We start from the raw sequence: 13,526 nt of genomic DNA on the forward strand, positions 1-13,526 counted from the left end.
GTTTCACTGTGTTAGTCAGGATGGTCTCGATCTCCTGACGTCGTGATCCGCCCACCTCGGCCTCCCAAAGTGCTGGGATTACAGGCGTGAGCCACCGTGACCGGCTATTTTTTTTTCTCTAGACGGAGTCTTGGCTCTTGTTCAGGCTGGAGTGCAATGGTGCAATCTCAGCTCACTGCAACCTCCGCCTCCTGGGTTCAAGCCATTCTCCTGCCTCAGCCTCCCGAGTAGCTGGGACACAGGCACGCACCACCATGCCTGGCTAATTTTTGTATTTTTAGTAGAGACAGGGTTTCACCATTTTGGCCAGGCTGGTCTCAAACTCCTGACCTCAGGTGATTTGCCTGCCTTGGCCTCCCAAAGTGCTGGGATTACAGGCATGAGCCACCGCACCCGGCCTTTACTACATTTTAGAATAAGCTTATTTTCTCAAGTTTGTGTGTGTGTGTCTGTGTGTGTTTTTAAAGAATGATCTTACCTAGCCGGGCGCAGTGGCTCACGCCTGTAATCTCAGCACTTTGGGAGGCCGAGGCAGGTGGATCACTTGAGCCCAGGAGTTCAAGACTAACCTGGCCAAAATGGTGAAACCCTGTGTCTACTAAAAATACAAAAAATTAGCCTGGCATGGTGACACACGTCTGTAATCCCATCTACTTGGGAAGTTGAGGCTGAGAATTGCTTGAACACAAGAGGTGGAGGTTGTAGTGAGCCAAGATCGTGCCACTGCACTCCAGCCTGGGCAACAGAGTGAAGCTGTGTCTCAAAAAAGAGGACGATGTTTCCTGTCTATATACTGAATCTGTGTCAGGGATGCCCCAATCTTTAGTCAAGAGCTACATTTTATCATCTTAAAGGCTGGAGATCACCAGATAAAGGGGAAACAAACAGCAAAGTATCAGAGCTGCCCAGAAAGGAGGAATGCCACTGCCTGCAGTTTTTCCTTTTCTGCTGAAAATTCAAAACTAAGTCCAGTGTAACTGTGGCAGCCACTATACAGTTCTATGCAGTTCTTCTGAACAAGATTTTGAGACTGACTTTTTTTTTTTTTTTTTTGAGACAGAGTCTCGCTCTGTCACCCAGGCTGGAGTGCAATGGTGTGATCCTGGCTCACTGCAATCTCCGCATCCTGGATTCAAGCGATTCTTCTGCTTCTGCCTCCCGAGAAGCTGGGACTACCGGCGCCCACCACCGCACGTGGCTAATTTTTGTATTTTTTTTTTTTTTTTTTTTGAGGGCAGAGTCTCGCTCTGTCGCCCAGGCTGGAGTGCAGTGGCACGATCTCAGCTCACTACAAGCTCTGCCTCCCGGGTTCATGCCATTCTTCTGCTTCAGCCTCCCAAGTAGCTGGGACTACAGGTGCCCGCCACCACAACCAGCTAATTTTTTGTATTTTTACTGGAGACGGGATTTCACCGTGTTAGCCAGGATGGTCTCAATCTCCTGACCTCATGATCCCGCCTCGGCCTTCCAAAGTGCTGGGATTACAGGCGTGAGCCACCGCGTCCGGCTTATTTATTTATTTTGAGACAGAGTCTCACTCGGTTGCCAGGCTGGAGTGCAGTGACGCAATGTCAGCTCACTGCAACCTTCGACTCTTGGGTTCAAGTGATTCTCCTGCCTTAGCCTCCCGAGTAGCTGGGAGTACAGGCTTGCGCCACCATGCCCAGCTAATTTTTTTGTATTTTTAGTAGAGATGGGGTTTCACATTGGCCAGGATGGTCTCGATCTCCTAACTTCATGATCCACCCACCTTGACCTCCCAAAGTGCTGGGATTACAGGTGTGAGCCACATGCCCCGCCTAATTTTTGTATCTTTAGTAGAGATGGGGTTTCAAAATGTTAGTCAGGCTTGTCTTGAACTCCTGACCTCAATGATCCACCGACCTCGGCCTCCCAAAGTGCTGGGATTACAGGCATGAGCCACCACGCCCGGCTGAGACTGACAGATTCTGATGCAGACAGTTTTCCTGGATTTGAAGCCTAGCTCCTTCCCTTTCTGGTCTTTGTGATCTTTTTTTTTTTTTTTGACAGTCTCACTCTGTTGCCCAGGCTGGAGTGCAGTGGCACGATCTCGGCTCACTGCAACCTCTGCCTCTCGGGTTCATGCCATTCTCCTGCCTCAGCCTCCCGAGTAGCTGGGACTACAGGTGCTCACCACCATGCCTGGCTAATTTTTTGTATTTTTTAGTACAGACGGGGTTTCACTGTGTTAGCCAGGATGGTCTCAATCTCCTGACCTCGTGATCCGCCCGCCTCAGCCTCCCAAAGTGCTGGGATTACAGGCGTGAGCCACGGTGCCTGGCCTTGTTGTTTTTTTGTAAGCTCATATTAAGTGATACTCTGTAATCCTGACAGATCCTTAACCCCTTTGAGACATAATTTCCACATCAGTAAAATGGGGTTAATGACAGTATCTACCTCACGGGGCTGTTGGAATGATTAAGTGAGCAATGCATATTAAATCCTTTACATTTAATAAATAGCAATGCAGTGGAAATATTTTTTATATTTTTTTTGAGATGGAATCTTACTCTGTTGCCCAGGCTGGAGTGCAGTGGTACCATCTTGGCTCATGGCAACCTCTGCCTCTTGGGTTCAAGTGATTTTCTCACCTCAGCCTCCCGAGTAGCTGGGATTACAGGTGTGTGCCACCCCACTTGGCTAATTTTTGTGTTTTTAGTAGAGATGGGGTTTCATTATGTTGGCCAGGCTGGTCTCAAACTCCTGACCTCAAGTGACCCACCGACCTCCGCCTCCAAAGTGCTGGGATTACAGGTGTAAAAGTCACTGTGCCCGGCCTGAGACTTCATCTCTTAGAAAAAAAAAAAAAATCAGGGCTGGGCATCATGACACTTGTGCCTGCAGAGGATCCCAGCACTTTGTGAGGTTGTGGCAGGAGTACTGCTTGAGCCCAAGAGTTCAAGACCAGCCTGAGGAACATAGCGAGGCCTTATCTCTATTACGAAGAAAAGAAAAAAAAAAAAAGCTTGGAAGTCAGTATTCTGTTATAAGCTAGAGTGTAGAGAGTATGGCTCTGTGATCTAAGGGTAGTTCCTCTGAGAAAAGAAGGAAAGGAGAAAGGAGAAATTAGGGAGGGGGAAGAGAAAAATGAGGCAGAGAGAATCAGGAGGCTGAGACTGGGGTAAGGATGCATCTTAGTTCATAAGAGGAGACCCAGTGCTCTACACCTTGGGCTGAGGTGAGGAGTTAGATATGAGCAACACTTTTTGAGGCTCAGATAGTTTGGGAGAGAAACTGAGACAGCATGGGCTGGTGCTTTGCTTCTTCCTATTGGCACCCTTCCAGTCTTGCTTTGATAGAATGGAAGGAATAGATAGGCTCCAGAAAACATTCAGTTGGTCCTCTTTGAGGCATGGATGAGTTCCTGAAAGACCCATGAGTAATGCAAGAAGAAAGCTGAAATTTTTTTGAGATGGAGTCTTGGTCTTGTCGCTCAGGCTGGAGTGCAATAGCGCGATCTCGGCTCACTGCAACCTCTGCCTCCCGGGTTCAAGTGATTCTCCTGCCTCAGCCTCCGGAGTAGCTGGAATTACAGGTGCCTACCATCACACCTAGCTAATTTTTTTGTGTTTTTAGTGGAGACGGGGTTCCACCATGTTGGCCAGGCTGGTCTTGAACTCCTGACCTCAGGTATCCGCCTACCTCAGCCTCCCAAAGTGCTGGGGTAACAGGCACGAGCCACCGTGCCCGGCCAAGAAAGCTGAAAATTAAGAGTCACTGTGACTGTCCAGGTTCACCACAGCATAGGAACGGTACAGGGGTGCCATGGCAGGGGCTGTGTGCTGGACAGCCCAGAGCTGGAGCCAGAGGCAAGGGCAGCTGAGCCTCATAAGTACCAGTGCAAGGCAAGTAGGAAAAGCTATGAGCAGAGTTTGCCAGGCAATTGTCCTGCAGAAAGTTTCCTGGAGGACAGACCATTATTGACATCAGTGGTGAGTGAGGCCAGGACAGAAGTCTATGACCAAAAATTATATGAGAAAACTACTCAACCAGGGTCAGCAGAAACTAGCAGAGGACAACAGACTACAGGTGCTACCCTGGCCAACAGGATAACAAAAGGCACCTTCCAGACCCATGGGGCTCAGGGGACAGACTTCAAGAGGGGGAAAGGAGCTCTGAGGCTGAGTTTATATTGAATATTTACCTGCAAGAGCCTAAACAGGAAGAAGCTGATCAGGAATCCTTTTCTACATATCTGTACCAGTTTTTGATAATTTGTGTATTTTTACATTTTATTTTTTGTTAGCTTGTTTTCCTTTTCAAACTATTCTCTTTTAAATCCTTTTTATTTTTTAAGAGAAAACTTCTGTTTCATTAAATTTTTTTAATTTATTTTTTACAGAAAACTTTTAAGCTTCGTAAATACCTTTATGTTTCTTTTTCCAGTTAGCCAGCTTTAAAGTTTCATTTTACAAGCTTCAAGAGCCTTGAACCCTTGCTTATTCCAAAACATTTGGATGTGTAACACATCTGAATAATAAAAAATCCGATCTTTCAATATCTTCAGCAAAAAAGCCTATCTTCATAAACTCCTTTTGTTGACAGTTTTATTCCTAAATCTAATTGTTAATATCTTGTGCCTTAATAAGTAAAGATGTGTCTGAATTTCCTATTTTGACCAAAGCCATAAACTATATTGGTATGCTTGTGTCTCTAATGAAGCAGATCTGCAGAGAATCAAATGAGAAAAATCCAACAAAAAATAGAGGCAGAGGCCGGGCGCGGTGGCTCACGCTTGTAATCCCAGCACTTTGGGAGGCCAAGGCGGGCGGATCACGAGGTCAGGAGATCGAGACCACGGTGAAACCCCGTCTCTACTAAAAAATACAAAAAAAATTTAGCCGGGCGTGGTGGCGGGCGCCTGTAGTCCCAGCTACTCGGAGAGGCTGAGGCAGGAGAATGGCGTTGAACCCGGGAGGCGGAGCTTGCAGTGAGCCGAGATTGCGCCACTGCACTCCAGCCCGGGCGACAAAGCAAGACTCTGTCTCAAAAAAAAAAAAAAAAAAAAAAAAAAAACCACAAAAAAAAAAACCCAAAAAATAGAGGCAGGCCAGATGTGATGGCTCACGCCTGTAATCCTAGCATTTTGGGAAGCCAGGGCGGGAGGATCTCTTTGAGCTCAGGAGTTCAACGTCAGAGACTCCTGAGAGCTCAAGAAGTCCTGAGATAGCAAGACTACGTCTCTACAAAAAATGAGAAAATTAGCTGGTTCTGGTGGCCCGCGCCTGTGGTTCTAGATGCTACAGAGGCTGAGGCAGGAGGATCACTTGAGCCCAGGAGGCTGAGGCTGCAGTGAGCCTGATCACACCACTGCACTGCAGCCTGAGCAACGGAGTGCATTTGCCTCCACCAGGAATATCAGTATAGTTTGATTACTGACTATAAGTCACACATTCAGATAATCCTAGTATTTTGACTTTTTTCTTTATTAATATCTCCTTTGTCTTCCATGGGATGTGCCTTTCCTTTTGACTCTGCTTTTTATGAATAAAGGATTTGGATTCCCAATTCACTCAGAGGTTTCAGTTAGCTTTGCTTTGCCCCATGACTTTAGGTATGTAACTTCGTAACAGTTTTGGTGGTTTTAAAATATGTCCACAAATCCTTTGACAGTCTTCTTCACAAAATGAAGAGTCTAGTTCCCCTCCCTTTCAGTGGGGGCTGGACTTAGTATCTCACTGCTAATGAACAGATTATGGTGGAAGTGAAGTGTGACTTGAGACCAGGTCATAAAAGAGGCACTGTGGCTTCTGTTTGCTGTCTTGGACCACTTGCTCTGGGGATGCCAACTGCCACATTGTAGGGACATTCAAGCAGTATGGAGGGGTCTACAGAGCGAGGAAGTAGATCCACTCTAAAAGTGGATTCTCCCAGTCTCAGTTGAGCCTTCAGGTAACTGATAACTGTAACTCTGGCTGACATCTTTACATTTTTATTTTATTTATTCATATACACACACACACGCATACTTTTTCTTTTTAGCTCTTGGAGCAGAAAAGGAGAGCAAGAACTCTTACTCAATTACTTTTTTTTTTTTTTTTTTTTTTTTTTTTTTTGAGATGAAGTCTTGCTTCGTCACCCAGGCTGGAGTGCAATGGCATGGTCTCAGCTCACTGCAACCTCCACCTCCTGGGTTCAAGTGATTCTCCTGCCTCAGCCTCCCGAGCAGCTGGGATTACAGGCGCCCACGACCATGCCCAGCTAATTTTTATATTTTTATTGTATATTTTTTGAGACAGAGTCTTGCTCTGTTGCCCAGGCTGGAGTGCAATGGTGCAATCTCGGCTTACTGCAACCTCTGCCTCCTGGGTTCAAGCAATTCTCCTGCCTCAGCCTCCTGAATAGCTGGGATTACAGGGCTGTGCCACCACACCCAGCTAATTGTTGTATCTTTAGTAGAGATGGGGTTTCGCTATGTTGGTCAGGCTGGTCTCAAACTCCTGACCTCAGGTGATTTGCCCGCCTGGGCCTCCCAAAATGCTGGGATTATAGGCGTGAGCCACTGAGCCCAGCCTCAATTACATTTTCTTTCAATACTTTTTAATTACATGACCAGAAAGCATTACTTTTAAAATAAGGCATAGTCATGTAATTAGCTGTCTTTTTTTCAACATGATTCTAAAGCTTTTAAAATACTGTAATCTAAAAAATAATTATTGGCTGCGGCAGCATAATTTAGTAGAAGATAGTATCTTGTCCTTACCTAACCCTAAAGGTTTTTTATTTTTATTTTTTTAGTGAGAAGAGTGGCATTATTTTACATTTTTGTAAATCTCTCTAATGTCTGACTTAATAGATGAAAGCTGGATTCCCAAAGCTGCTTTGCATTTAGTCTGTTACAATATCACATGTGAGGTAGCCTCTGGAAAACTCCTCTCCATACTCCTCTCCATACTCATGAAAGAAATAGAGTGAAAAAGATTCTAATGATGTATAAGTATTATAAAAATAGCTTTGACCTTGACTATCCTTGAAAGTCTCTTGAGGACCGTTCCCTCTCCAACCACACTTTGAGAACTGCTGCTCTTGTCTCATCTCCTCATTTTATGTAGAAGGACATGGACCTCGGAAATTCAAAAGGACACAGCCTGTTAGTGGAAAGATACAGATTAGATGGTTTGTCTCACTTCTCTTGCTTAGGTTTTCAGTCAGATACTTGGGAAATATACCCTGATGGCCTGTCCTGTTCTCTGTAGCTGCAAAGACTGTCACAATATATTATCCCCACAAAAATTTTAATAAAAAAGGCAACATCAGCAAACCTGATAAACTTTACAACAAGCATACTGTGTTTGAATTTGAATTATGACATTTGAATTAGGATCTCTATTTGAACTGAAACACTAAAGCAAATTCTATGGCGCCCTACTCCATGCAAGTTGTTAATGACAAACTGCACAGTAAATATCACAAACATGGAAATACCACAGTGTCTGCATCTGAAATATAATTCAGTGACAGATTCCAAAAAAAATTAAAAAACATTTAAAAAAAAATCTTATCTTCTATATCCTGCGGAACCAAAAACATTTTCTCATGTACAGGCTGAAAGGGTAGTGGGCATATTAAGAGACTGCAAATAGGCTGGCAATTGTAGGGAGCTTTTTAGATTAAATAGAGTTGTTCTGAGATGTAGATATTTTTCATTCTCTAACTAGACCTTATTTTTGCCTTTTTTTTAAAAAAATCAAAGAATCTTCATGGTCACCTAGCGATGATTTCCTTTGTATCCTATTAGATGGTACAAATCTTCTTTAAATGGATCGTAGCCTTGTTCCTTAAAGAATGTAGCGTCGGCCAGGCGTGGTAGCTCATGCCTGTAATCCCAGCACTTTGGGAGGCCAAGGTGGGTGGATCACCTGAGATCAGGAGTTCGAGACCAGCCTGGCCAACATGGTGAAACCCCGTCTCTACTGAAAATACAAAAATTAGCTGGGTGTGGTGGCAGGCGCCTGTAATCCTAGCTACTCGGGAGGCTGAGGCAAAAAAAAAAAAGGAATGTAGTGCCTAGAAAAGCTGGTCTAGCAGAGGACATTATTCCCAAGGAAGCTACTCCCAACTGTTGGTTTTTTCAGGCTCTACATTCTTTGGTTTTGAATCATGTGGCCTAATGGAAATTATATATATATGTATATATATATACATATATATATATATATATATATTTTTTTTTTTTTTTTTTTTTTTTTTTTTTATTTTTTTTTTTTTTTTTTGGACAGTCTCACTCTGTCACCCAGGCTGGAGTGCAGTGGCGTGATCTCGGCTCACAGCAACCTCCACCTCCCAGGTTTGAATGATTTCTCCTGCCTCAGCCTCCTGAGTAGCTGGGACTATTGGCATGCACCACCATGCCCAGGTAATTTTTATATTTTTAGTAGAGATGGGATTTCACCATGTTGGCCAGGCTGGTCTCGAACTCCTGACCTCAGGTGATCCACCTGCCTTGGCCTCCCAAAGCGCTGGGATTACAGATGTGAGCCACCGCGCCCGGCCAGAATTTATCTTTCTTAATGAAAGAACTCACAACCGAGGCAAAATGAACTTTTTAGGTAAGGAGCTGCTGCTTTTCTGGTTTCCCTTTGAGCAAATTCTTTCCAGTTCTCACCAAACCCCCAAAGGCCCCCAGGAAGGGAAACTGGCAGCTCCAAATGACCCTTTCCTCTCCCCAGGAGGACACAATGAGAATGCTGCAGCCAGTCCCCATGACTCCCACTCCTGTGCTAGTGGACGCAGTTCGAGCCGTAGCCCCAAGGGTATTTTTATAAACAGCTATTCTCCTCATAAGTCGGTGCCATAGAAACACAAGGTTGTATTTTTGTTATGATACAATGTGTGTCCAAAAAACCATCAACAAATGTGCTGACATTGGCACTACTGTATCTTGGAAATAACTGTTAAACACACGCCTCTAACTATCCAATAAAATATGTCCTAAACCCAGTTTGTTCTTAGTCATAATGACAGATGACAATGTCTCTGACCTGAATACCACTGGTCTCACACTAGCAAGGGGAATGATGATTTGTTCATTTTCTCTTGAACTATATGTTTAGTTGTCATCTTTCATTTAAATATTAAATAGCTGCTTTCCTCTTCTCAAACCCATTCTCTAAAATTCAAATAAGTTTTGGGATTTTTTTGGGTCCCTTCTCTCCTTTCCCTTGGAACTCTATACAGGGCACCCTTCTGTCCAGAACAGGCTAGATCTAATTCTTTGTAACTTCAGAAAGGGTATTGTGAACAGCTGAGCTTTTTCTGAAAAGATGCTGTAATAATTCTGTTTTTAAATAAGATTTTTATAATAAGCTACTTTTAGCCACTATTTCACAGGTGGCAGGGTACTGCTGCTTGCTGTAAAGATTTAAGCATCGTGAACAGGTATAACACACCATGTCCTACCTGCTCCAGATAGCCCCCCTCCACCACGATGGGACTGGTCTGTCTGGAACTTGTGACACTCACCACACCCTTCTGTCCTCTGAAGGTGCCTAGGTTTCAAAAGGCCTGTCTGTCCATGACATGTCACCAGGCTGAACACAGAGACTGGCAAGCGAAGTGTGGCCTGCATCCTGGCTTTGCTACAGCTCCATCAGTAACTTCTCTGCCTCAGTTTTCCACTTGTCAAACACTTAATGACCACAGTACCTATGGGTCTGTTGCTGTGAGGATTAAATGAGATAATGAATATCAAATGTTTAGAACAGTGCCTAATACCCAGTTGACCCCTAATAAATGCTAGCTGATATTATTATTTTTTAACACTGCAGAGACATGCACACATAGAAATATGGTAAGTTAGATTTGAAACTAAAGGCAGGGTTATCAAAGACAAACAATTAGTGTTTTAAAATCTGAATTACACAGTTTGTATTCTAAAACACATACACACACACACACACACACAGAAATGTGTACCAATTAAACACAATAAAGTTGAAAGGGGATATAAATTACAGTTTTTCTTTTTTTAACAGACAATAATAAAATACTACAGTCAGCTCACTATACACACAAATCATGAACAGCAGCTTTTCATTAAGGTTTCCAATATCTTACTCATTTACCAACTCGAAGAACTTAAAAGAAAAAAGGTACAGCAGGCTGTACGCATTCTCTCTCTCTTGCTCTCACAACACATTTATAGCTGTACATCCAGACCGATTATACAGGCATCTACAGAATAGGTACAGAAAGGACTTTTGTAAAAATTTCCATACACATAATCCTTCAATGTCTCCATTTGTAGGAGAATTTTACAAATGAAGACACGACAGCAGGGTCATCTGTATTCGATCATCTCCTGCAAACATGGTAAAGTATGAACCACTGAACTTCATAGCTCAGTCCACCTCCTCAGCATTTTCCAGAATCAAGCAAAATAACAACAGCAAAACCACACCACAGTGAAACCTACCAATCCAAAACAAAACCACACACACAAAAACACACAAAAATCAACACCTCCCACCCCATCCACCCCACCACGACTCCTGGCTGTCCTTGTGTTTTCTTACAGTAATACTGCTCTCTTCATTCCACCTGCCCGGCTGGGCTGAGCCAGTCCAGGCAACTGTGGAGTCAGGGCCCCAGTCATTGTCAACAGTTATAATACAATGTCAAGTCAGCAGGTGGTGGGGCAGGTAGAAGACCAAAGAAAATAGCTGTGAGATTTCTCAGTGTGCTTATGAAACAAAGGACAGAGAATGCCAGCACGTGGCTTGGTAGCCAAGGGAATTATGGCACCAAACTTGCAGTCAAACATACATGTTCACACAAAAGAGTGGACAGCAAAAATGTTGCCTTATGTAAGTTCTTTGGTTATAAAGAACAGCATTCTATAACCTTTTCTGCAAAGAGGGATTTGCAAGCTCATTCTTAGGCAATAAAATATTTTTCATCTGCTCATGTATGAGATCGCCCAAGTTGCTTTGTAACAAAGTCCAGTACCTTATGATTTTCTACAAATCACCTTTATCTGCATTTTAGTGTGCAGCCTTGTCTGTCTCCAGACATACTATAGGTACACATTTCATATACATAATATATATTATTTATAAAAAACAGATTAGAGCACTGACTCCAGATTCTACAGTAAGAACTGATTAAAACTGTACAAGAATAAAGTCTGTTGGAATTTGTAGAGGTTTCTATACAGTGGAGGTGTGTAGTAAGTGCAAACAAAAATATTGTCACTTAGTTAATCCAGGATTTTCAGTTCTCTTGCTTTCTGGAAAAAGCAGAGGCTGTTGATCCACCCAAGTGACAAAGTGCCGCTTCTCCCGCTGGGGAGGGGAAAGGAGGTGGCCCAGGAAGTGCACAGCGTGGATTCTCCAGCTTCTGGTCTGAGGTCCAGCCAGGTGGCAGCATGTTTTAGAGATGGGGCTGGTGCTTGCCCAAGGTGACCAGGCGAACAAAGATGCCAAGCTGTGGCCTGAGGAGGGGGTGCTTGCCGCTCTCACCGCGAGGCTGTGCCTCCCTGGAATGCAGAGGCTGGTGAGTTCATGCTTCTCATCCCCACCTCCCCACCCCACCCACAGCACCCACTCTCAGCCCAGTCCACACCCACCACAAGAAAGGGGCTCTTCCTGAAGGGACCCACAGGATTGGTTTTATTATGGAATCCAGTGCTGGAATCCACACTGTAAAAGCCCTGAGGTGATGTTTCAAGGAAAAGTAATGACAGCAACAACCAAAGCAAAAATTAAGAAAAAAAAGTGACTTCTGGATGTGCAGTCTAAGTCATTTCAGGGGTTTGAACAAAGTCAAACTTATGGTTCTCAGAAAAAATTTTAAACTGTCAAAACAACTTATTAAAACCAATGTAGCAGAAACATTAAATCAAAAAAATTTTAAATTTTTGTAGAGACAGAGTCTCACTATGTTGTCCACGATGGTGTCAAACTCCTGGGCTCATGAGATCTTCCTGCCCTGGTCTCCCAAAGTGCTAGGACTACAGGCGTGAGCCACTATGCCCGGCCTCCAAATTTTTTTTTTTTTTTTTTTGAGACAGTTTAGCTCCTGTTGCCCAGGCTGGAGTGCAATGGCACAATCTCAGCTCACTGCAACTTTCACCTCCCGGGTTCCAGCGATTCTCCTGCCTCAGCCTCCCGAGTAGCTGGGATTATAGTCATGTGCCACCACTCCCGGCTAATTTTATGTTTTCAGTAGAGACAGGGTTTCTCCATGTTGGTCAGGCTGGTCTCAAACTTGCGACCTCAGGTGATCCACCCACCTCCGCCTCCCAAAGTGTTGGGATTACAGGTGTGAGCCACTGCGCTCGGCTAAAAACTCTTTAAAGGAGAAAAATCTCCATAATCCCATCATCTTGATATAACATGTTTGTAAATTTCACTTTAAACCATGATCTTTGGGAGGAACGCACTATTCTGGAAACTTCCCAATCCTTACCTTTTTCTGTTGCGTTCTAAATAATCTAGGCATGAAAAAAGAAGGGGGGTTGTTGCTCCTCTTCCCTCTTCTATGGGCAGTGCTTCCCACAGTATGGCCCTCAGATAACCTGTCTCCTATTACTCTATGGGGATGCGAGAGGATGGGGAGGAAGGAAGGGTTTGTGAATACCTTATACACTGTATAAAGCAATATCTTAGGGCTGGATGGCAGTGACTCCTGGGAATTTGAATTTTTTAAAAATTTTAATTTTTAAAATTATTTAAACAGAGATAGGATCTTGCTCTGTTGTCCAGACTGGTCTTGAGCTCTTGGGCTCAAGTGATCTTCCCGCCTCAGCCTCCAGAATAGCTGGAACTACAGGTGCAAGCCACTAAGCCCAGGTGAATTTGAATTTTTTTTTTTTTTGAGACAGAGTCTTGCTCTGCTGCCCAGGCTGGAGTGCAGTGGTGCAACCTTGGCTCACTGCAACCTCCACCTCCCGGGTTCAAGTGATTCTCCTGCCTCAGCCTCCCGAGTAGCTGGGACTACAAGCATGTGCCACCATGCCCGGCTAATTTTTGTATTTTTAGCAGAGATGGGGTTTCACCATTTAGCCAGGCTGGTCTCGAACTCCTGACATCTGGCAATCCAACCACCTCGGCCTTCCAAAATCATGGGATTACAGGCATGAGCCACCATACTCGGCCATGAATATTAATTTTTAAGAGGCCTGCCACACCCTCCTTGCCCCTAGAGTTTGTAGCACCTTTAGGTTTGAGAAGCAAACCTAATCTTACAGTAAAGAATTAAAGAGTCTTTGACACCGGCCTTCTTGATGAACAAGGGTTGAAAAGCTGATGTATACCAGCCGTGTAGCTTCTGCTTTAATCCAGGTAAAGAAAGTTGAAGACCTGGACAAATGCATGTATTGCTTGCAAGAACGGTGGTGAGTGACTCTATCATTATTCTTATGTCGGGGAAGGAAATCTTTTTCTTCTTGTCAGAGACGACTGTTTAGGTTTTGGCAGTTCAGTAATGAGTATGCTGTATAAATGACCATACATTGAAATTTTAAGGGCTGGTATGAAAAGCAGCGGCAAAAGCCACATCAATGG

General features: G+C 44.0%; 1 protein-coding gene across 2 annotated transcripts in view; it reads right to left on the reverse strand.

The window, feature by feature from the left end:
• Positions 1–9,069: 9,069 nt before the first annotated feature.
• KIF13A (kinesin family member 13A) overlaps positions 9,070–13,526 on the reverse strand; it is a 235,139-nt gene continuing 230,682 nt past the window's right edge. For both annotated transcript variants that reach the window (XM_030817363.1, XM_030817358.1), the window contains one exon: positions 9,070–11,497. In XM_030817363.1, coding sequence (XP_030673223.1) covers positions 11,477–11,497 — 21 coding nt within the window. In that variant the 3' untranslated portion in view covers positions 9,070–11,476. The remainder of the gene's footprint in view (positions 11,498–13,526) is intronic.

This window comes from Nomascus leucogenys, chromosome 8 (genome assembly GCF_006542625.1).
Source record: "Nomascus leucogenys isolate Asia chromosome 8, Asia_NLE_v1, whole genome shotgun sequence".
Lineage (NCBI taxonomy): Eukaryota > Metazoa > Chordata > Mammalia > Primates > Hylobatidae > Nomascus > Nomascus leucogenys.